The sequence below is a fragment of the Chaetomium fimeti genome (genome assembly GCF_033439085.1).
Source record: "Chaetomium fimeti strain CBS 168.71 chromosome Unknown B0H64scaffold_9, whole genome shotgun sequence".
Lineage (NCBI taxonomy): Eukaryota > Fungi > Ascomycota > Sordariomycetes > Sordariales > Chaetomiaceae > Chaetomium > Chaetomium fimeti.
In genome coordinates this window covers 288,594-310,603 of record NW_026944337.1, presented here as the reverse complement: position 1 = coordinate 310,603, position 22,010 = coordinate 288,594, and the positions used below count along the sequence as shown (strand labels likewise).

General features: G+C 57.6%; 8 protein-coding genes across 8 annotated transcripts; 4 read left to right on the top strand and 4 right to left on the bottom strand.

The window, feature by feature from the left end:
- Nucleotides 1–386: 386 nt before the first annotated feature.
- Nucleotides 387–1,516, top strand: B0H64DRAFT_330655 (ribosomal protein L19/L19e domain-containing protein; the record flags this gene model as incomplete). The annotated part of the gene is made up of 4 exons (XM_062800952.1): nt 387–550; nt 748–1,017; nt 1,145–1,295; nt 1,358–1,516. The coding sequence occupies 4 exons, from the start codon at nt 387–389 to the stop codon at nt 1,514–1,516; spliced, it is 744 nt and encodes a 247-aa protein (XP_062655022.1).
- An 826-nt stretch (nt 1,517–2,342) lies between these two features.
- On the top strand, nt 2,343–4,940 carry B0H64DRAFT_247131 (serine hydroxymethyltransferase-domain-containing protein). The gene is made up of 5 exons (XM_062799938.1): nt 2,343–2,817; nt 2,890–2,946; nt 3,008–3,101; nt 3,153–3,290; nt 3,352–4,940. The coding sequence occupies exons 1-5, from the start codon at nt 2,605–2,607 to the stop codon at nt 4,500–4,502; spliced, it is 1,653 nt and encodes a 550-aa protein (XP_062655021.1). The 5' UTR covers nt 2,343–2,604; the 3' UTR covers nt 4,503–4,940.
- A 339-nt stretch (nt 4,941–5,279) lies between these two features.
- B0H64DRAFT_348758 (uncharacterized protein) lies at nt 5,280–8,627 on the bottom strand (the record flags this gene model as incomplete). The annotated part of the gene is made up of 1 exon (XM_062801388.1): nt 5,280–8,627. The coding sequence occupies one exon, from the start codon at nt 8,625–8,627 to the stop codon at nt 5,658–5,660; it is 2,970 nt and encodes a 989-aa protein (XP_062655020.1). The 3' UTR covers nt 5,280–5,657.
- A 3,783-nt stretch (nt 8,628–12,410) lies between these two features.
- Nucleotides 12,411–13,940, bottom strand: B0H64DRAFT_420315 (uncharacterized protein; the record flags this gene model as incomplete). Its single annotated transcript, XM_062805452.1, has 1 exon — nt 12,411–13,940. The coding sequence occupies one exon, from the start codon at nt 13,938–13,940 to the stop codon at nt 12,411–12,413; it is 1,530 nt and encodes a 509-aa protein (XP_062655019.1).
- Nucleotides 13,941–14,298: 358 nt separating this feature from the next.
- On the top strand, nt 14,299–15,843 carry B0H64DRAFT_247086 (Bromodomain associated-domain-containing protein). Its single transcript, XM_062799936.1, has 2 exons — nt 14,299–14,749; nt 14,805–15,843. Exons 1-2 carry the CDS (start codon nt 14,455–14,457, stop codon nt 15,626–15,628), a joined length of 1,119 nt encoding a protein of 372 aa, XP_062655018.1. The 5' UTR covers nt 14,299–14,454; the 3' UTR covers nt 15,629–15,843.
- A 284-nt stretch (nt 15,844–16,127) lies between these two features.
- Nucleotides 16,128–17,781, top strand: B0H64DRAFT_247050 (guanine nucleotide-binding protein beta subunit-like protein). Its single transcript, XM_062799935.1, has 5 exons — nt 16,128–16,238; nt 16,349–16,386; nt 16,446–16,572; nt 16,636–16,953; nt 17,144–17,781. Exons 1-5 carry the CDS (start codon nt 16,197–16,199, stop codon nt 17,567–17,569), a joined length of 951 nt encoding a protein of 316 aa, XP_062655017.1. The 5' UTR covers nt 16,128–16,196; the 3' UTR covers nt 17,570–17,781.
- A 1,086-nt stretch (nt 17,782–18,867) lies between these two features.
- Nucleotides 18,868–20,027, bottom strand: B0H64DRAFT_247041 (uncharacterized protein). Its single transcript, XM_062799934.1, has one exon. The coding sequence runs from the start codon at nt 19,909–19,911 to the stop codon at nt 18,886–18,888; it is 1,026 nt and encodes a 341-aa protein (XP_062655016.1). The 5' UTR covers nt 19,912–20,027; the 3' UTR covers nt 18,868–18,885.
- A 272-nt stretch (nt 20,028–20,299) lies between these two features.
- Nucleotides 20,300–21,833, bottom strand: B0H64DRAFT_469243 (uncharacterized protein). Its single transcript, XM_062807791.1, has 2 exons — nt 21,599–21,833; nt 20,300–21,486 (listed from the first exon to the last, which is right to left on the bottom strand). Exons 1-2 carry the CDS (start codon nt 21,620–21,622, stop codon nt 20,470–20,472), a joined length of 1,041 nt encoding a protein of 346 aa, XP_062655015.1. The 5' UTR covers nt 21,623–21,833; the 3' UTR covers nt 20,300–20,469.
- Nucleotides 21,834–22,010: the final 177 nt, after the last annotated feature.

Below are 22,010 nucleotides of genomic sequence, written 5' to 3'. Positions count from 1 at the left end.
ACAAACGTTGGAAGTCATATCAGGGGAGTAAGAAACTTTCATAATTTGGGTGAGATGTTAAATCCAAAACACAAACATGGGAACTCGAGACGCAATCCTGTCGACTGGCCTGTGAGGGGATTCGGAGTCGGGTTTTGGCAATGGCACCGCCCACCAAAAGTCCAACAAAGCCGAGTCTACTGCGCATTGGTATATCTCAATACCACACAAACTGTTCCCTCCATGATCCAGATCAGGCACCATAGAAATTCCGATCAGTTTTCCTGCTACTTTTGTGGCCGCTGCAGTTTTCTCACTTCCGTCAACATAATGTGTAAACAAAACAGTGGAGGTGCAGGCCCACCCACTCGCTGCGCTGCTCAAACCCAAAGCACGTGCGAGGGCGCATGACCTGCCTAACCCTCGCCAATCGCAACCTTCTATCTGCCCCACCCGCGAAACCCACAAACTGTTGCTCGAGAAATTCTGACGACGAACTTCCCCTCAGCGGAAATCCCAACCCATCGACAAACTCGACTACTAACCATCTCCAGCATCAATCCGTCAAGATGTGAGTACCCCGAAATCCGTCCCGTCACATCAGCACAGATGCAGCACTTTTCCACGATGGATTTCCCGTTGTTCGCCACAGCATCCGATGCTTGCGAAGCAACCTCCGAAAAATCCATGACGACTCTCCAACCCGCGCCCACGAACCTCTCGAACTCGAATTTCGGCTCGGAATGCTGACTGTTTGCCCTGCTGTAGGGTTAACCTTACGACCCAGAAGCGGCTGGCGTCGTCCGTGCTGGGCTGCGGCCAGCGCAAGATCTGGCTCGACCCCAACGAGGTGTCCGAGATCTCCAACGCCAACTCCCGTCAGACGATCCGCAAGCTCGTCTCCGATGGCCTCATCATCAAGAAGCCCGTCACCATGCACTCGCGCTCGCGCGCGCGTGAGCTGAACCTCGCCCGCCGTATCGGCCGCCACCGCGGCTTCGGTAAGCGCAAGGGTACCGCCGATGCCCGTATGCCCGAGTACGTACCACCACCACCGCCACCACCACCCCGAATCCGGATGCCGAACCACCAAACACACCATTGTTGGGAGGGTTTGAAGGAAGGGGGTGGATATGACGGGACAGCGTGCTGACAACGGATACAGGCAGGTTTTGTGGATGCGCCGCCAGCGGGTCCTCCGCCGTCTGCTCGTCAAGTACCGTGCCAGCGGCAAGATCGACAAGCACCTCTACCACGAGCTGTACCACCTCGCCAAGGGTAACACCTTCAAGCACAAGCGGGCGCTCGTTGAGCACGTATGTTTCGGGATCCCCCAGGCCGGTCGGCGTCTGAATGCCGTGCTGACAAATCTTTGCAGATTCACCGTGCCAAGGCGGAGAAGGCGCGTGAGACCCAGATCAAGGAGGAGATGGACGCCAAGCGCGCGCGCACCAAGGCGGCTCGCGAGCGCAAGCTGGAGAGGCAGGCGGCGAAGCGGAACGCGTTGATGGGCGACGTCGAGGAGGAATCCAAGTAGATTTCATCAGGGACCAAGTGAAATGGACAACATGGATTTCTCGGCGGCCTTGCATTCGGAGTAATGGGTTGGGCTTCTTTCTGGGCACGCTTTCTCTCTACACATCTCGGCTCCTGCGCGTGGCCATGGCCCTCTAGCTGTGCGCGCTCTCTTATATTGAAGCGGTGCGGCCACTAGACTCGAGACGTTCTGGCTTGCATGTACGGCATTGAAAATGGAATCAATGGGTTTGCCAGCTGTGGTGAAAATACTTCTAGTTGAATGTTGGTTCGGTGACTTTGCGGGCAACGAACATCATCACAAGACGTCCATGTCGGGACCACAACACGGAGACGGGGACAGCACCCAGTGCAGCAATCAGGGCAGTGGCAAAGCAAGTTCATGAGTTCGGGTATTCTATTCACTTAGATATCTAGGAAATTCAAGTACGGGCTGGAACCCCAGGCGCACGAGAAGAAGCACCGCCTGGCAAGAACAAAACAATGAGAGAAGCGGCTTCGTCGCCGGGCATCAACGGGTTGGGTCAGAGTCTTCAAATTGTCCCTCAAGAGTGGTGAGGTTGTGCCAGGACATTTCAGCATGTCCCCCAAGCTGTTTTACCAGCGGAGGACCTTGCATTTGCCGTTTGGGAGCGTGCTCATCACCCCCAATGTAGTTGATTGCGAGAGAAAAAAGGAGAAATTCAGAATCGTGAGAAATTTTGGGGTTGAAATCGCTTGGCGGAATTGTGGGCTTGCTGGCCTGTGCGCGATAAGATACGCTCACAGGCTCAACCCCCCGGGTTCTCCGGTTCTCGCATCCGTTTAGTTACCCCACACCAGCCAGAGCTTAAGCCGAGTCAACAGACAAGGGCGTCATGGCCGGGTAGAAGCCTCCAATCACATCACCTCTTTCTCTGGCCATCCTCCGGGTCTTCCCACTTATCGAACAACATTGCCGGCTCTGCCAGCTATCGACACCGACGGCGAAGCTTGCTATCCAGTAGGCAATTGGCACAGTCGGGCTTCCCTCTTAATCCAATCATCAATTCCCGAATCACCAAACCAACTCTCCCCCTCTCCGTCCCTCTCCCTCCCTCCTCAGCTGCCATGTCGGCGTTCGGCTCGGTCCCTGCGCTGCGGAGCACTGCTGCCCACGCCTCTGCCTCCGCCTCCCTCTCCCTCCGGGCTGCCGCCGCCCCCTCCTCGACGACGATAGCGAGCCGTTTGCAGCGGGCAACAACACGACAGCCATGGTTCCGCGGGGTCGGCTCGAGGCGGTCCGTTGGGACTATGCCCAATGGCAATGATACGCAGCAGAAGGTGGGATATCGCTGTAGTGTGTGGTATGGTGTAAGGGAGTGTGCATGATGCTAATATGCGCCCGTACGATAGCTGCTTTCTGCACATTTGCAACAGGCCGATCCGATTATGCACGACATCATTGAGAAGGTTGGTTCTCAAGGCGGTCTTCCTCTAGTGGGCGGCGCTAATCGTGTTGGTGGGGGTACAGGAGAAGATCAGGCAAAAGCAGTTCATCAACCTGATTCCGTCCGAGAACTTCACCTCGCAGGCCGTGCTGGATGCTCTAGGGAGTCCGATGCAGAGTGCGTACCCCGACTGAGCCGACACCTCCGGAGCGGGGCTAATTGGTACAGATAAATACTCCGAGGGTTATCCCGGCGCGAGGTACTACGGCGGCAACGAGTTTATCGACGCTTCCGAGAGACTGTGCCAGCAGCGGGCGCTTGAGGCGTTTGGCTTGGATCAGAGGGAATGGGGTGTCAACGTTCAGGGTGAGTCCCCCCGTTCCGTTATGTGATGGAGAGGGTGTGGTATGGGTGTTAACCGCCGTAGCTCTCTCCGGTGCTCCCGCGAACCTCTACGTCTACTCGGCATTGATGGACACACACGACCGCCTCATGGGCCTCGATCTACCCCACGGAGGGCACTTGTCCCACGGATACCAGACACCAACCAAGAAGATCTCGTTTATCTCCAAGTATTTCGAGACCCTCCCGTACCGCCTCGACGAGTCGACCGGCTACATCAACTACGACAAGCTCGAGGAGACGGCCAGCCTCTACCGCCCCAAGATTATCGTCGCCGGCGCCTCGGCCTACAGCCGGCTGATCGACTATGCCCGCATGCGTGACATCTGCGACAAGGTTAACGCCTACCTCCTCGTCGACATGGCCCACATCTCCGGCCTGGTCGCAGCCAAGGTCATGCCCGGCCCCTTCGCCTACGCCGACATCGTCACCACAACAAGCCACAAGTCCCTCCGCGGCCCGCGTGGTGCGATCATCTTTTTCCGCCGCGGGGTCCGCCGCACCCACCCCAAGACGGGCGTGGAGGAGATGTACAACCTCGAGAACCCCATCAACGCCTCCGTCTTCCCCGGCCACCAAGGCGGCCCGCACAACCACACCATCGCCGCCCTCGCCGTGGCCCTCAAGCAGGCGCAAACCCCCGAGTTCCGCACCTACCAATCCCAGGTCCTCTCCAACGCCCAGGCCCTGGCGCGCCGCCTCGGCGAGCCCAAGGAGAAGGGCGGGCTCGGCTACCGCATCGTCAGCGGCGGCACGGACAACCACCTGGTACTCGCCGACCTCAAGCCGCAGGGCGTCGACGGCGCGCGCGTGGAGCGCGTGCTCGAGCTCGTCGGCGTCGCAGCCAACAAGAACACGGTGCCCGGCGACCGGTCGGCGCTGACCCCCGGCGGGCTGCGCATGGGCACCCCCGCGATGACGACGCGCGGGTTCGGCGAGAACGACTTCGAGCGCGTCGCCGACATCGTCGACCGCGCCGTCACCATCGCCGTCCGCGTCGACAAGGCCGCCCGCAAGGCCGCCGAGGAGAAGGGCGAGGTCAAGACGGCTGGCCGCCTCAAGACCTTCCTGGAGTATCTCGGGTCTGGTGAGACGGATACCGAGATTGTGCAGCTCCGGAGCGAGGTTGCGGATTGGGTTGGGACGTATCCCCTGCCGTGGGATGCCAAGCCGTAAGTGAAGGGGGGTTGGTTGTGTGGAAAATAGGGGGTGGAGGAAAAGGGACGGGTTTTGTGAGAGGGTTAGACGATGGAGATGATACTATGTAACTGTTCATGCGGCTTTGGCTTTTTGTTTGTTGTCACCACGAGGCGTTGTTGTGCCGGGCGAGCGGGTTTTAACAGTCACTTGCCCCGATTCTTCTCGGCTTTCAACTCGAGGATGGAAGTCGGTAGCCGAATCTGATATATCGATACACTGCCGAGACTGCGTGTTGGGGTGCTGATCGAGGATGTCAAGGGTCTGTCTGTGCTAAGAGTACGTCATGGCATGTATCGAGCATCGGGAACCCGCACGTGGTATATGAGGTCCGCCTCGCTGACTTCGACCGAGGCACACCGCCCACTCGACGGTTTGGCCAAATGGTAACCGGCGGTGGTCCTTGAGGCCCGGGCGACCCAGGTTCAACCCCCCTCCATCAGTGACAACTGATCGAGGGGGGTTGGCCGGTGAGCTTTTGCTATTTTCTTTTAATTTTAACGAAGCTACGCTTGTCTCACCACTTCTTTTGTTGTTGATTTATCGCAATCCCAGATATCGATATGAAATGTTACTTGTTTTATAAAGCTACATCTATTAACGCCTCCTTTCCTTGTATCTTGTCCCCGAAATGACTTACATTCAACCGACTATCTCGGGTTGCAGGTAGCTAGTTTTGCAAGGTAAGGTTTTTTTCTTCTCTTTTCTTTTGACTTTAAACACCTGCTCCTTTTTAGCCTTAGGGACATATATCTGTTTTGTAATCATAATTCAACTTCTTGTTTGAAGGTGGCCCTCTCTAAGTCTCATCTACATTCCGCTTAAAACATAGAGTTTAACATCCGCTGCTAAATGGCATCACACTAATATCTTTCAGTTGTCTCTGACAAACAGTTGAGGCAATCATTCATGAACCTCGCGCCATATCCTCCACCTGCCCGACCGTCCATCGATCTAAAAAAACATCCCGCTTTACCCACAGACACAACGAACCGTTGATGCAAACACAAAGTCATTCCAGAGTATCCTCAAACTATCCAACCCATTCATCCAACCAAATCTGCTCGCTTACTCGATTCAGAAAATATCATAAGATAATCCAACCAGCCCAGCCCTAAGCCAAACCCAAAATCCTCACGCCGCCCTGATGTGGCCCAAAGCCTCCACTAGCAAGCACCAGTCCTTGAAAGCAGAATAATACTGCCCCAGATGCTCTCCCAGCACCTCCTCACCACACACCCTCACCATATCATGCAGAACCGGCCACAGCGCAAAGTCAGCCGGCGCCGCCTGCTCGCCGCCGGCAATGGAAAATTTTATTCCGCTGATAGCGGCCTCTTTCGCCCACCCGTCCCACTCCGCCAGCTCCTTGCCCAACAGCTTGACAAGGGCCTTCACCTCCTCCTTACTCGCATGCTTCTCATCACCCCCTTCCACATGCACACCCACCTCCTTGACAGCAGCCGTCCACTTCCCCAGCAACTCCAGCCCCCTCTGCAGCCGCACAACCCGCCTGGCCACCTCCCCCGGCAGCATGTGATCATAGCGCCTGCCAGCGCCATACACAGCGTCCAAATACCGCAACACCACCCCATCCCCCTCCACCACCGTCCTGCCCGGATCATTATCCTCAAACCGCACCTCGCCCTCCACACTCCCCTTGGCACACCCCACCGCCATCTCCGACAGCGCCCACGCAACCCGCATATTTTCAACCCTCGCACCCTGCGAGGCCGCATAAAACACCCTCTTCGGCGTGCCCATATGCAGCACATCAAACCCGGCCCCATACCACTCATCCCACACAAACCCCTCCCCGCGATTATTCTCCGCCCCAAACGCCTTCAACAACCTCACCGCATCCTCCGTCTGGCCATTCACCACCGCACGCGCGCCCCCCCTCGTTTTCGACGTGGCGCCCTGGCCCCAGATGACGGCCTGCGCGGCGTCGATGAAGGTGCCGATCTGGCGGAAGGTCAGGCTGACGCGGGCGCCGCCGAAGGCGCGCTCCGGGGCGGTGCGGTCGCGGTCCGCGCGCTTGTCCTGCCGGATCGCGTGCAGCCAGCGCGTGTTGGTGCGCAGGCCCATGCGCATGAGCGAGTTGTGTGGCAGGGCGGCGCGGTGGGTTTGGCGGGGCGGTTCCGGGGTGGCGGGAGGTTCGGCGCTGGTGGGTTGGGGTTGGGGTTGGGGCTCCTCTTTGCTGGGGGCTTCTTCTGGCTTTGTCGGGGAGGCGGTGGTGGTGGTGGTGGTGGTGGTGCTGGTGTGCTTGTCCTTGGGTGGGCGCTTGGTGCGGAGGATCATGGTGCGCTCGGCACCCAGGCTGACGTTGGCGATAAACGTGCCGGGAGCAATGTCCAGCGTCTTGTCGCTGTGCTCGCTGATGTAGTCATTGCCCGTGCGGTAGTGCTGAATGAGCACGTGGTTGAGGGGATGGCCGAGATGTTTCTCGATTTCGGCCTTGATCTGGAGTACGGTAGGGGAGAATGGAAGCAAGGGCGGCGACTCGTCGGCTGGGTGTCGGTAGACTGGCATGCTGCCGTCGTCGGCGACGGCCCCCTGCACGGCAATGCGACGGGGCACCTCCCCACCCATGTGTGACATGCTGGCCCAGCTGACCTCTTCCAGGAGACGCTCAAATCCGTCTGCAGCGAGGGGCGGCGGGAGGACATTGGTGATGACGTGAGTGTCGCCCTCGCAGAGGGCTTCGCCAACAACGGGGGTTGCTTGTGGTTCCGTCATGTTGTGCGGTGATGATTTTTGTTCCGGCGTCAGAGGACGAGGTGGGCTGGTGGTGGTCGGCACTGGGGGGTTCCGCTTCTTCGTGTCACTCGAGGTGTCGCCCGGAATCACGGGGCTCGAAGATGAAGAGGGCGTCGACTTCTTATTTGACTGCGCGCGTTGGGTACGTTGCTTCACCCGATTTACGACCCTGGGTTTTTCAGCATGAGTGCTGCCTGTCCCGGGGGAGAGGGTTGGACCTTTTGAGCTTTCTAATTCGCTCCGCTTCGCCTTCGGGGGCTGCGAACTTCTCCGCGCTTCTTGGGGCTTCTTCGCGCTATGCGTTGACTCACGGTCCGATGATGAGGGGTCAGACTCGGCTTCTAAATGACCCGTGTCTTCCAAAGGGCGTTTCCTCTCCCCTTTCGAACTACTCTTGCTCTGAATCGAGGCCGTGCGTCGAGGCGGAGTTGTTGGCTTGAGCTCGTCCCGGGCCCGCTGCGGCGAAGCAGGCTTGGCCGGCGGGGATCCGGGTGCGGGGGAGCTCTCCGGAGACCCACTCCCGAGCTCAAGCGCAATCTTGGAGATGGACGGCGAGAGCCCCGTCGACAGGCTCTCTGTGGGAGGAGGAGGTTGTAATTGATCGAGTAGGGTATCGGAGCTGACCACATCGCAGCCTACCAAGTGGTCGAGCTGGCGCACGGCGTTAAGGTGCCGCATAGTGCTCCGGAAACCGCAGCAGTCCTCAACGAGGGTCACGCCATACCCATGCTGTCCCGCCCCGAGCGCCGTCGCGTAGATGCTGATGTTTGTCAGCGCTCCGCAGACGTACATCTCGGTCACGAACCGGCCCCGAAGCATCTGAACCAGCTGTTGTCCTGATCCGAAGGCACTGTATTGTGTCTTGGTGAACACGATATCGCGCGCGGGAACTATAGCCGCTTTCACCCTTGGCGCGAATTCGGCGCCTTTCGTCCCCTTGCGGACGCATGTCTTCTTATCCTTCTTCGTACCGACACTGAGGAAGGCCTCGTCGTCATTCTCCATCGTCGCACTTTCATGCCCGGTAGAAGTCTGCTGGCGTCCCCGCGACTGTGCCGTCTTTTTGTCCCGCAACATAGAATCCGTCGTGATGATCTGATCACCTTCTTCCGTCAGGGGGCGATGGCTCTCGAATTCGCTGCGCACCCATATTACATCGCCAGCGCCGGAGTCGCGGAAGGCTTTAGCTACCTCCAGGATTCGTTCCAAGTAGTCTTCAGGCTCCTCGGTGAACAAGGCGCCCTCACGACACAAGAAGTCATTCTGCAAGTCCAGCATTATGAGCGCCTTCCGAGTCCGCACTATGGGAATGGCCGACGGGTTGATGGGGAAGGGTAATGACATGGTGGGCGGTTGCCGTTGTGCGAGTCTTGTCAGTGGCGGCTGATGTGAAGAGAAATAGAGTGTCTAGAAGCCGTCAGCGCTTCGCTCTGCTCCACGGAGCGCTGGCCGAACTCACCCGGAGGAAACGGGGCCCGGGACTCCACACACGGCTCGGCTCGGCTCGGTAGCTCTGCGAGCTCGTCTCCCGTCAATCCCGGCTGCTTAGTGGGCCAAGCACATTCCAACTATGGATTGTCCAGTCGTTTGGAGCACCGTTGAGACGAAAACAGAGCCCGTCAACACACAAGTCTTGCTTGGGTGTTTGGGTAAGGGAGGTCGTAGGGTGTAAGGGAAGGTTCGCGAAGATGTCCGGAAGCCAGCGGGACTGTTGGGAAAACACCACGGGATGAATAGAGCTGCCTTTCAGCCTTTGAGTGGTCACGGTCGGAGAGAAAAAGTTTCCGCTTGTTGAAGATGCTGAATTTGTCACCGGCCTAGGTTTTGTTCGGAGCCGAGAGGCTGTGGGCGGTGCCTCACGGGGATTGTGTGGGCAAGTATAGACGTATACACGAAGGCCGAATCGCGGACCGGGAATTGCTTCCGTTTGCCACGGGTCAGGTCTGATGCCGGGTCAAGTCTGTCGTTCTGGTTGGCCAGCTCGGATATCCGGAAAGCCAGGGAGCCGTTCTCATTCTCTGGTTCGGGGCGGCCGAGGTGAAATTAGGAGAATACTCCAGTTCGTGCCGTTTGCTCTTTACTTGTAACGAAAACACAGAGTTAACCCCGTGTCAGACGGGCAGCACAGGACCATTTATGCGGTGACATGGCGTCCCCCCGGAACCAGGGCCGGAACAGGGGTCAAGCGAAGCGGGAGCGGGAGATGGTGGGGTAAGAGGGCGATGCCGTCTCCCCCCGGTGGATGTGCGCCCTGAAGCCCTACCCTGACGAAACTTGGGTTGTTGAAGCCCTGTTGCCGGATTCGGCCTGTCTCTGCCTCCCCCGTGATGAATGATGGTGTGGGACCGAAGGGAACGAACGGATAGTTCCCGCCGCGGGCGCTAGTGAGCTCCCTGAACCACAGGGCCCCCCAATGACGGGATGGAGAACGGTGATCCGCAATCAACTCTCGACATGTACAGTCCTCTCCCTGAAAGTTCGCTAGCGCGTGACTTCAAGACCGGGGTCCTTGCCAAAATCTCCAACTCAACGGCAAAACGGCGCTTTTTTGAACAGAAAAAAAGGTTTGATTAGAATGGTCTTTACTAACGGTTCTAGATATTGCATTTCTTTGCATTTTAATCGGTTGCTGGGCTGGCGAGGTAGGGGTTTTTGACTTTTGAACTAGGACCCCTGTCAGAGGAGCCGCGCTAACAAACAAACAAGTATTGAACTGTATGGGCATACAGGAACATGCGCGTTCCTGGCACTGCTGAAAATGCGGGAAATTAAGCGATTCTGATCGAGCCCAGACCGCCGCCAACCGGTTGCGGATCCCGCAGGGCGATCACTCAGGCTTTTCGCGTCTTGACCGTTTCGCTTCCGGGTTGCAACTGCTGTGTCCCCCAACGCCTCAATGAACCCTTGCTTGCGGCTTGTTGCAACGACGAGGGGGGGAGGGCTCCTGCATGTCTCAGTGAGGTCGCCGAGAGTCTCGTACACAGTAACTAGTGAGGAGAGCTCTTCGGGGTTCCACGACAGGCTGCAGCGGCTTTGTCTGTGCACGGCGAAGGGGTCAGCCAGGACCAATTCTCTCCGTCGAACATTCCGTCTCTTGATGGTGGTGTGGTGGCCCGGTTGAGAGTTGGCCCGTTTGCGGCACAGCATAGAATACGGATGGAAAGCGGGCAGAACATTGGAAGCTTTGGAAAGGCACAGTCCCGCCCGCGACCGGCCGCGAGTTCGAAGACGTGTTCAGACCAACCGGCCGCCAACCGACCGATGAACAGACGACAAAAATGGAAAAGAGAGTGGGACAAAATGGCCAGGGTCTTGTGGCCCCATGCGCGAGTTGAATTAGCGTCCGATCCACCCCAGGTGCCCAGCCAAGGAAGGGCAGGAAGGGCAGGAGCAGTGCAGGAAGTGCATGCCACTCAGAGATTCGCGCATCGACAAGTTGAACTTTGAAGTGTACTGTAATACCCCCCCCCCTGTACAACTCAGGTAGGTAAATCGTAGGCAGTAAAACCATCCGTTTTTCGTTGAAATAGCCATGACCTCATCCATGCTTCCTGCATTTGCGCATCGCCCGAAGTATGGAGATTATTACATTACACTGCAGACAGATTACTATCCGGCCGTTTACAGTGCGGGCTCGAAGCTTCCCCCCACAATGTCCATCTCCCGCTCTGCTAACAAGCGAAACTGCGAAATTGACCAACCACATACCGGCGGAGCTGGCTCCAATTTGCCCCGCCATGAACCAGGGAAATTTTGAGACGGCAACAACGCAAATCCCGCCCTCATCATTTGTTGTTGTTGAGGTATGTGTCAGTGGTGAGGGCATGTGCACACACCATCACCGACGTACGTAAGGAAAATCTTCTTTGCTTCATCTCAGGGGTTGATATTACGGTATAATAACATCAAACGCAATACTTCCTCTAAAAAACTGGATATGTGTCGCCGTGGCACCTCTTGTTAACATTAGGGCTGGACACACGGGGCGGCACAGGGCACAAAGACTGCTTCCAGAAATATTCGGCGTGAAGGATGGGGGCATCTGCACGAGACCTTCAGAATTGGCCGTCCACACGTGTCAGAAGGGAGAGTTTAGCGCCCGTCATGCAGGGCGACCTTGGGGTGCCGCAAGAGCTGATCCAATCGCTTTATGCAGCCCACCTCCAACACAACCTGGAACATACACAGGAGAGTGAGGTTGATGAGAAACAAAAAGTGTATCCCACCCACCTCCCTCCCCACTCACCCACTCCATCCAACGATGCGTCACTTGCACAGTAGAGGATGCAGCACAGAAAGCACCCTGCATGCGGCATGGACCTGCAGCAGACGTCCGATCTTTCGATTTGGCCACGATGTCTCCCCCCGCGCTCGGACGGCTCTCTAACCGGGGCAGCAAGCAAAAGTGCAGGGAAGAAGACCGAGTTGCAACGCTGCGGTAGGCAGCGCATGAAAAGGATCGTATCCGTGGCGTCCGAGGGTGCTCACATGACCCCCAGACGCGGCAAGGCATCGCAGTAGGGGCCGGGCCAGTGGCTGACTTGTCACTGCGGCCCTTGTGTAAGTCGGAAGACACATGCACGAGCGGGTTTGATTCACAAGGTTCTCTCGGGCGACCGCTGGATGAGGAGCACGTTGCGGCACAGCAGCTTCCATGTGCACCCGCATTCAACGTAACCTTGGCGAGGTTGGCAGTGGCCGAGAAACGGAGCAGGGCGTGGGTGCGTGGGTGACCTGTTTCGTTCGTTGTTACCGCGGCAGTTGGGATGCCCAGTCGAGGTATCCACCACATAGCAACATAGTACGCGGTACATGATATTGCGGCGGTGAGTAATGAGGTTGATGTGCTGCAGTTCATCGCCAACTGCAGCGTTCGATAATCCCCCCAACTTCCCTCCTCGGCCGTCCGCACAGACGAACATGCGGTTGGCTCGGCTGCCACGTAAGTTGAGCGACATCCGTTGCCGGGAAGGATACTCTGACGTTGGAGAGCCAGGATTTTATTAGAAATCCAACCAACCGACGGACAACGGCCCGCCATCTCGACTGTCAGATCACGACGTCACCACAGGCAGCAGCAGCAACTCCAGACACGCGCGTTGCCGCCCAACAATCCCGTCCCCCCCCCTACCGAGGCTCAACGTCCGGAATTCGCATCATGCCGCGCCAGCCCATCAAGCCCTCCAGCACTTCCACCACCTCAGCAAACCCCGGCCGTGCCGCGCCGTCAGCGGCCACACACCGCCCACACAACTCCCCAAGCCCCCTTTCCACCTCCTCCCGCTCCCTCCTCTTCTCATCATCACCCTCACCCTCCCCCTCATCACCGGCACCGTCCCGAGCAACCCCCAAAACAAACTCCATCACCCGCCCAAAGGCAAGCACCTCAACCTTCTCCACCCCCTTCCCCCCGCTTCCTTGCTCGGAGCCGTGCCCGTAGACAGTCGCCCCCCGAAACCCCGTGAGCAGCGCGTGCTTGTCGGCCGCGCTGGCCAGGATGTGCCGCGGCTGCAGCGAGCCGTGGGCCATGCCGCGCGCGTGGAGGTGCGCGAGGCAGTGCGCGAGGCCGGTCAGCATGGCTAGGGCGGTGGGGGGGTCTATTGATGGTGGGGTGGTGGTGGTAGTGGTGGTTTGTTGAGATGGGGTTGCTGGTTGTGGTGCGGGTGGTGGTGGTGACGAGGATGGGGAGGGGAGGGGGGGTTCTTGGTTGTTGGTGGTGGTGGTGGTGTGGTAGGTGTTGAGGGGCGTGTATTCTTCGGGGATGAGCTGCGTTACGATGCCGCCTTGGTAGCTGGGTGTGTCCTCGTCCGGGTGGCCGTGGATGCGGCCGAGGATGGTGACTAGGCTCTCGTGTGCGCCCGCCGCGAGGTACGCGGCCATCTCGTCCGCGGCGGAGCCGTCGTCGTCGTCTTCTTCTTCGGTGCCGGCGGAACTGCGGAAGAGTTTGATGGCAACCTCTTCGGCGTAGTGTGGCGATCGGTTCCAGAGACCTTGGGAGGTGTGGGCGCCGAGAGGCTGCTGCACTTCGAGGTCGGACCAGGCGATGCTGGCTAGTCCGCGGGGGGCATGAAGACCGTTGGTGGTCGGGGAGGAGCAGGGATTGCTACCGAACGAGAGAAAGGCGAGTTCGGGCAGAGTGAATAGCCAGGAGGGAAGGGCTGAGAGGCGGTTCGAGCTGAGTCGGAGGAGGGTGAGCTTCTTGCAGCTGGCCAATGCATCAGGTAGGTCCCGTAGCTGGTTGGAGGCGACCATGCACTCTTGTAGATGGCCACAGTGGCCGATACTAGATGGCAGCGTGGTGATGCGGTTGCCTGTGAGAACGAGACAGCGAAGCGGCGGCGGGAAGGCATCTTCGGGAATCTCCTCCATGCCATTGTTGCGGAACGCAACACTTTCCAAGGCGGGGCATGATGCAAGCTCTCGCGGGAATACCTTGAAGCTGCAGTTGGATAAAAAGATGGCCTTCAACTTCGGAAGGCCAGTGCCTAGATTCGCAGGTAATGATGACAGTCCGGTGCCCGAGAGGTCCAGCTGTTCGAGCGTATCACCGAGTTGGAGTATCCCTTCTGGAAATGAGGCCAAGGGGCATGAGAGCTTGAGATGAGTGAGGCCAGCATTCCTGTAGCCGCCACTCTGGAGAGTCTCGAGGTCGTGCATCTTCTCGGAGTTAGCTGGCCACTTGACTGTTGATTCTGTCTCGAGTTCGTTGAAGAAGTCCAAATAACTCGAGATGGTGCGAAAACGGTAAGTGGTTCAATTGCTTGGCTCCACAACACTTTCACTCATCCGGCAGCTTTGCTTAATATTTCTATTATTATGTCCCTTGCAAAACCAGATAGTGTTTGCAAATACAGCCATAGCCTCGAAGTCAGTTGTAGTGGTCGGAAGCCATTATTTACCTATTTAGTCAATGAGTTCGAGATGCGGATGAAAAAGAACTGAATGAAGCCGTTGGAATTTGTGGGGAACAAACCGCGAGAACCGTGGCGCGAGCCACTCAGGGTCAAGGACAGCGGGCCGTGCACAGTCGTTGATCTCAACACCAGCTCCTTCCCCGAACTCCCGAACTGACCATCGCAAGTGCTTTCCCATCGGCTTCATTTAATCCCACCACCCGCGCATATTCCTTTTCATCTAGGAGTGTTATGGGATTGCAATCTTGGCCTCGCCCATGTTGTCAGCAACCGTTGAAGAACAAGCCGCGACAATGTCGATCGAGTCACGGAAGCGACCGGCCGTGACCGACCACGACAGCCCCGACCCCAAACGCCAACGTGTTCAATCTCCGCACGTCATACTATCGGTTGGGGAGGTTGGGGCCTCGCCATGTTCTTCAGCGGCAGCGACCACAGATGAGCTAGCGAACAAGGGTTTGCGACGCGCCGTTGCGCTCGCGCTGGAGAAGGTCGGTTTCGAGGGCGCCACGCCCGATGCCATGGAGAGCTTCACTGCCATGGCGGAGACCTGTACGTGGCCGAGCAATTTGGGACTTGTTGGGCGATACTCTAACCCAGCTCCCAGATATCACCTCCCTAGGCGACAGCGTGAGGATGTACCAGAATGCAGCTCGGCGGCCGCATCCGATCCCCGGCGACTTTGAGCTCGCTTTGGGGCGCTTCAACTTGACCACATCGCTCCTCGACCCGCACAGGAAACCACCGATTCCAAAGTCGAAACGTCTTCCCACATTCGAGCCTCTGCCGGTCAACGACCGCCTCGAGAGAGATCTTCCGATCCTTGGTCACGAGCTCGACGGTGCGCCAGACAAAGCAGTCAAGCAATACATTCCCGATTCGTTCCCCGCGTTTCCGAGTATACACACATACAAGTGCACCCCCGAAAGCGTCGATGCCGTCACTGTGTCGGATGACTGGGGTGTGTTCAGCCCCGACGCGCCGCCCCAACCCCTGGAGGGGTCACAAATACAACCACAACAACCACAGCGGCCGCTTGCGCCGGACGAGATTCCGCGCGGTGACCCCAAGAAGATGAGAGAAGCGGCCGCAAAGGAGGCCAAGGCAGGAGAGGGAGCGCTTAGAAGGCTGATGCGCGCGTCCAAGATTGCCAAACAAAAGGAGGTCTGGTCAGCGGCACAACGGCAACCGGCCCGCCGCGACCGCTACAACCTATGGGAGGCGGCGATGCGCGAGCTGATCGAGGACGACACCAAGTCCAAGGGCAAGGAAATTGTTCCGGCGGCCATGCACGGGGACAAGGGCCGGTTCGAGATCGCGGATCACAGCATGATCGTGAACACGGAAAAGGCTTGCCTTCGCCAGGACATACCTCGGGCGGGTGTCAGGAAGGCGGTTGCTGCAGGGCAAGGTATCCCTGGCAAGGGGTAAGGAAGAAACGGAGCATGGCAAGTTGCATTTGATTCATACTCAACCCATAGCGCATGGTGTTTTGGAGTTTGGTTGGGACAACACATTAACAGGCAGAAGATACCCGGGCCGTCGGACTGACGGTAAACATAGATATTATATCGACTTGCATTTGCAACTTCCTTGTGCGCCTTGAACAAACTGGGATATTTCTTGTTGCATTGGATGGGTCGGTTGTCGAACAGAGCGACGGCATTTTCTTTTCCGGCGTTGCGTAGCCGTGATGCGAGATCCATGTCGGTTGCAATTGGGCGCGTTGTTGCGCGCTGTGAATGCCTGCCCCGCTTTGCTAAGCGACCGAACCGAGCTCCCAGTTGGTTTGACGGGCCGAAGGCTTCCTGCCACCTGCCCAGCGCCGCCACCGCCTTCAACCGGACCCCACGGCGCACCCTATTTCCGCCGCACAAAAATTTCGGAATTCCCAGAGCTCTCGTAGCGCCCCGATTTCTGTTGACCCCGACGAAACGAGGCACCGCCAAAAAGCTCACCATTCTTCCACCGATCCCCGAATCCCAGGAAGGACGTCAACATGGCTGAGCAACTCATCCTCAAGGGCACCCTGGAGGGCCACGTAAGTTCTCCCCGCCGCTGTCAATTTTCGCACCTCGAGATCAACCAATTTCGAGGTCGGCGATGCGAGCTTGAATTTCCGGGCTGGAGCTGACGGTGTTGCTCTCACAGAATGGCTGGGTCACCAGCTTGGCCACGTCGATGGAGAAGTACGCGCGCCCGATCAATCGTGCCGACGCCGAGGACCTGCGCTTACCGTGACAAACAGCCCCAACATGCTTCTCTCCGCTAGCCGAGACAAGACCCTGATCATCTGGAACCTCACCCGCGATGAGACCCAGTACGGCTACCCCAAGCGGTCGCTCCACGGCCACTCCCACATCGTCTCCGACTGCGTACGTCCTCGCAAACAATTTTTGGAAATGGGAGGAATTGAGGTGTGCTGATTGGCGTGGCAGGTGATCTCTTCCGACGGTGCCTATGCCCTCTCCGCTTCGTGGGACAAGACTCTCCGCCTGTGGGAGCTCTCGACCGGCACCACCACCCGCCGGTTCGTCGGCCACACCAACGATGTCCTCTCGGTCTCTTTCTCCGCCGACAACCGCCAGATCGTCTCCGGTTCTCGCGACCGGAGCATCAAGCTCTGGAACACCCTCGGTGACTGCAAGTTCACCATCACCGACAAGGGCCACACCGAGTGGGTTTCGTGCGTCCGCTTCTCGCCCAACCCGCAGAACCCTGTGATCGTGTCGTCCGGCTGGGACAAGCTGGTCAAGGTACGTTGGAAACGAGTCTTTCAGTTTTTCGCAATGATGCTTGCAACTTTTAAAGTATTTGCTACTTCAGAGCCCGTCTCGCCACGGGCCATGAGACCAACATTCACCATGCACTGAGCGACCCCCAAAATTCTGTCACCTTTTGTCGAAGATTCCGTATGGGTTTCGTCCAGGCTGACAATTTTTGCAGGTTTGGGAGCTCTCTAGCTGCAAGCTTCAGACCGACCACATCGGCCACACCGGCTACATCAACACCGTCACCATCTCTCCCGATGGATCTCTGTGCGCTTCCGGTGGCAAGGACGGTACCACGATGCTGTGGGATCTTAATGAGAGCAAGCACCTGTACTCGCTCAACGCCAACGACGAGATCCACGCCCTTGTCTTCTCCCCCAACCGCTACTGGCTGTGCGCTGCCACCGCCAGCAGCATCATCATCTTCGACCTCGAGAAGAAGAGCAAGGTCGACGAGCTCAAGCCCGAGTTCCAGAACGTGGGCAAGAAGAGCCGCGAGCCCGAGTGCGTCTCCCTTGCGTGGAGCGCTGACGGCCAGACCCTCTTCGCCGGCTACACCGACAACATCATCCGCGCGTGGGGTGTCATGTCGAGGGCGTAAGGGACCGGTGTTTCGGCGTCGGGGCCGGGGAAGGACGGGTCGCAGGGAGGGGGTTTGCATCGCTTCGCTGCGCTGGAGGCCGGGCGCGCCTGTCGCGCGCCGGGGCTCTTTCGACGAATTCCATGGTGGGGGCGTACTTCGGACTGCTTATCTCGCTTTTGGTCGCTTTCATGGCAAGAAAATGAAAGACGGGGAGCTGGGAAAAATGCATCTTGTCATGGCAGCCCTTGCGGCGGAAATGATCCGTTGCTAGATGGCAGATGGATAATGCAACCCATGAACCAAAAGCCTCAGGGTGGTGTGCCAAGTGATTGACGAGCTCCCAAGTGCTTCGTGATATGAATCTCCGGTACCACAGTCTACATGTATCATGATCCATGCATTGCTTCCCCATCCGCCGCCCGACAGAGTCAATTGCTTCGTTGCCCAAAGCCGAACAAAAAGGGGCGGTGCAAACTAAAAGCAACGATTCCTTACATACATGTCGGCCACATTGCGATTATGACGGCAGTAAGTCTGCCAAAGGACCGACACCTTCGAATCGGTCCAAACACGGCAATGTCGGGCGGCTCCGAGACTTGGAACCCGCTCAACAATAGACTACTGCAGATTGACTACATGCTATGATTCATATGCCAAACAACCCCGCCTTTGCTAAATTCACAACTGAGGATATCTTTTGGGTGAAATAATTTGGGCTGTGGATTCAAATATCAACACATCATTTACACACAATGACACCACGTCCTCGTGAAGATAGGACAGCCGACCGTCACCAGGATTTGAATTTTGGCTCCATGCCTCTTCTGAAATATATTTATAAGCCCCCGTGTTTTTCTCAAGCTCTTTCTCTCTCTCTCTAATCAAGCATCAGTCCACTACCTTACTTAACCTCGCACCATATTCCTCTCCAACGATGAGTAGATACGTACCTGCTGTTCTTCCTAGCGAAGTCTAGCCATTGCGGCCCCAGACGAGCCCTGAGGTGGATTGGGTGAGTATAGGGAGCAAACAAGCCGCACCCAGCCCCAGAAGCCACGAAACCCGGCCACGATGTTTAGATTCGGACCGACAATCATACACGATACGACCGACATCCGGCACTCCCGAGTCGAGAACCCTGCTAATTACACAAGTCGGTTGGGCCGAACTGTCACGGGGTTATACATATCTAGGGGCCGCAAATGTGAGTATATCTTTATTTATATTTATTGTAGGGTATCCAGTCGGGCTTCTTGGATGATTAGTGCTATCAAACTGGCGTATGCTTTCTCACCTTGACACCCCGCCGTCAACTCACTTATACCCCACCACCTTCAGCAACAAGCCTGAGCATCCCCGCCCAGCTTCAACGCCAGCAGCGTCTTCGCCGCCTCCTCAAGCTCAACATCCTCGTCACGTTCAACACCCTCCATCGCCTGCGAGTCCATCCCCGCCTCCGCCTTCTGCACTATCAGCACCAACCACTCTTTAAACCCCGACTGATCCCACATCCTCACCAGCGGCAGGACCCACTCCCCACCACCGCGCGCAGCGAGCTCGCCACAATACCGCCCGTACGCCTCCCTGATCACCGGATCCGTGTAGCGCATCACCACTTCCACATGCGGCGGGGTCCCGCTATCCAACCAAGTCTGCGCGGGGAACCCGGCCTGCAGGCCGGCGGCGGCCATCGCCTGCCGGTCGCTGTCGGCGCACGCGCACGCGCACGCCCCGTCGTGGTACGGCTGGAAGCCCGCCACGACCCGCCGCAGGTGCATACCCTCGAAGGCGGCGTAGCCCGAGTAGGCGCGCCCCCGCAAGAGGTCGTTGGTGGTGTAGTGACCCGCGCAGGCGAACCAGAGTTTGGTGAGCCACTCCTCGCTGGTGGTGACGGCGTAGTTGATTTCCGGGGGGAAGAAGCGGGTGGCGGTGATGAGGTGCGGGGGAGGGGCGGCGGAGGGGTTGGGGGGCTGGTGGTGCCGCTGCTGTTGTTGGGTTGGGTCGTAGGTGGTGGTGGAGGTGCTCCTGGCCGACTCGAACATGGCGATCCAGCCGTTGTGCAGGAGGTTGTCGAACTCGGCCTTGTTCGCGATTCGCCAGCAGATTGCGTTGACTAAAGCGTTATCTCGGCGCTGAGCGACCTCGGCTGGGTAGCGCTGGTCGGTTAGCTGGGAAGGGAATAGCTGCAGGCCTGTGCCATGTTTGGCAGAGAGTGCGACGAAGGTGTTGAGGATGGAGCTCTGGCAGAGGTGGCAGATTCCGCCCTTGGGGTGGCGCAAATAGTGCCCGAGGAGAATGAACTCACAATCTGCCTTGTTGAGGCTGACGGGGAAAGGTAGCAGCTGGGATGATAGAGCCATGGTGTGTTAGTACTTCCTTTTCTTGGGGATTGTGGATGATAATGGACGAGACTCAGTGTAAGAGGGTTCGTGACGGGCTAAAGCAGCTCTTTTCACATCGTGTGATAATTATGGTTTATGTAGTCGAGAGACTTGTGTGTGTGGAACAACATCATGTTTGTCTAACAACTCGGCCGCACAGCAGGGTTGGATGAACAGTTTGGTTGTCCTCGGGTTGAGTTGATTGCGAAGTGCTAAGCATTAGTGATGGAGTTAGTCTGTTGGGACACCCTGAAAGGAAGTTTCGTTGAATATTGAATCAGCCCGGCATTGAACAAAGCCTTTGTCTGCGACTCGAGGTTTCCGGTGCGTGCGAGGTCTGAAAACTGTTTACTCGACGTTCGTGCCTAGTAGAGGTAGCGAATAACCATAACGGTGTAAAGAAATGATCGGTATCTGAGGCGATGACGCTTGCTATCTCTATTCTATTATTAGTCTTATTACAGGCTGACAATCTAGCAGAAATAAAACGAAATCGAACACACAAATCCCATCCCCTGCGGCCCGGCCTCCCTTTCTTTATGCTGCCGAATCCCCCTCAGGACCAGCCGGATGCTTCTTCCTCGAGTATAGCGTGATGTTACTATCCCCTGCGCTTTCCTCGGCGGCATTCAACCCAAAGCCCGGTTCCTCCGCTCCCTCAGCGTGACCCCTCCCTGAATAATGACCCGGTGCCGAGCTGCCCTCCGGAACGTGGAACCTGCGATCGAAGCGGAAGATGGCGTACGAATACACCACCAACAGCTCAATCACAAAGTTGAAGCAGTAAAATGCCGCCTTCGAATGATACCACTGCTCCTGCCCGACCGGCTTCACCGCAAAGCTCACCCCAGCCCTGAAACCCGCACCCAGCGTCAACACCACCGACGCACCCAGCAACAACAGCACCTTGGCCCCCATCCCCCCCTTCCCAAACCCCTCCGGCCGATGCACCCCCCGGTTCGGCACCAGCCACGCCAACGCCACCATGACCGCCGGCAAGAAGGCAATAACCGTGACATACACCCCCGCAAACAGCACCACATCCCTCTCCCTCCGCCTCGCCACCGCATCCAGCGTAAACATCGAATGCACCGTGCACACCACCACCATGACCAACATCCCAATCACGCTCCCCAACAACAGCCCCACCCCAACCTTCATCGCCTTATGCCAGCCCACCTTTGGATGCAGCGCCCTAACCACCCTTCTCCCCAGCACCAAATTGACCACAAACAAGATCATGACCCCCGCGGCCGTGAACACGGCCGCCGCCAGCGCCAGACTCGCATTCCGCGGCGCCTGCGACCAGGCGATGCGGAGAGACAGGGCGATGACGCGCAGGGTGCTGAAGATGAAGAGTAGGAAGGAGAAGAGGAAGCGGTGGGAGGGACCCCGGCGCTTGTTGCGGAGGAATATGGTCAGGTGGGTTGCGGCGGAGCATGCGAAGAGGGCGAGGAACACGGCGGCGATGGGGATGTCGGGGAGGGTGGTGGGGATGCCGCCTAGGGAGGCGCCGGAGGGGGGGTAGGGTGGTTGTTGGAGTGGGGGTTGGGCCTGGGTCGGTGTTAGTCGGGTCTTTTTAACTTTCTAATTTTTTTTTTCTTTCTCTTCTTTTGATTTGATTTTCTATTATGACAATGTGGTGAAAAGAGTACTAGGTACGTACCGACTGGCCCGGGTTGGAAGACATGATTCAGTTGACTGGCTGAGAAAGAGACTCAGTCGCTAGTTATGGTATTGATGTCTAAGATGCACCAAGTATGATGTTGGTCGTCTAAGTGCGTGCCAGCCGACGGCCGATGCAACATCGAATTACACAGCAGACTTGGGGTCAAATGCTGGGGAGAGACTGGACACCAGTCTGTCAGCGGTCGAGGTATTCATACTTTTGGAACCGGCGAGTAAAACCGCAAAAAAAGAGAAGGAGGATCGGTCAAATTTGAGACACTCCCGCCGCGCGATTCCGTTTTCAGACCATCGAATTCGGAGCGGTGTCTTGGAGAGTGCGCGCACGTCTTACGTGAGTGGCAGCCCCCAATGAACGGCGTCGGCACGCCTTGTCGCCGACTCAGCCCGTG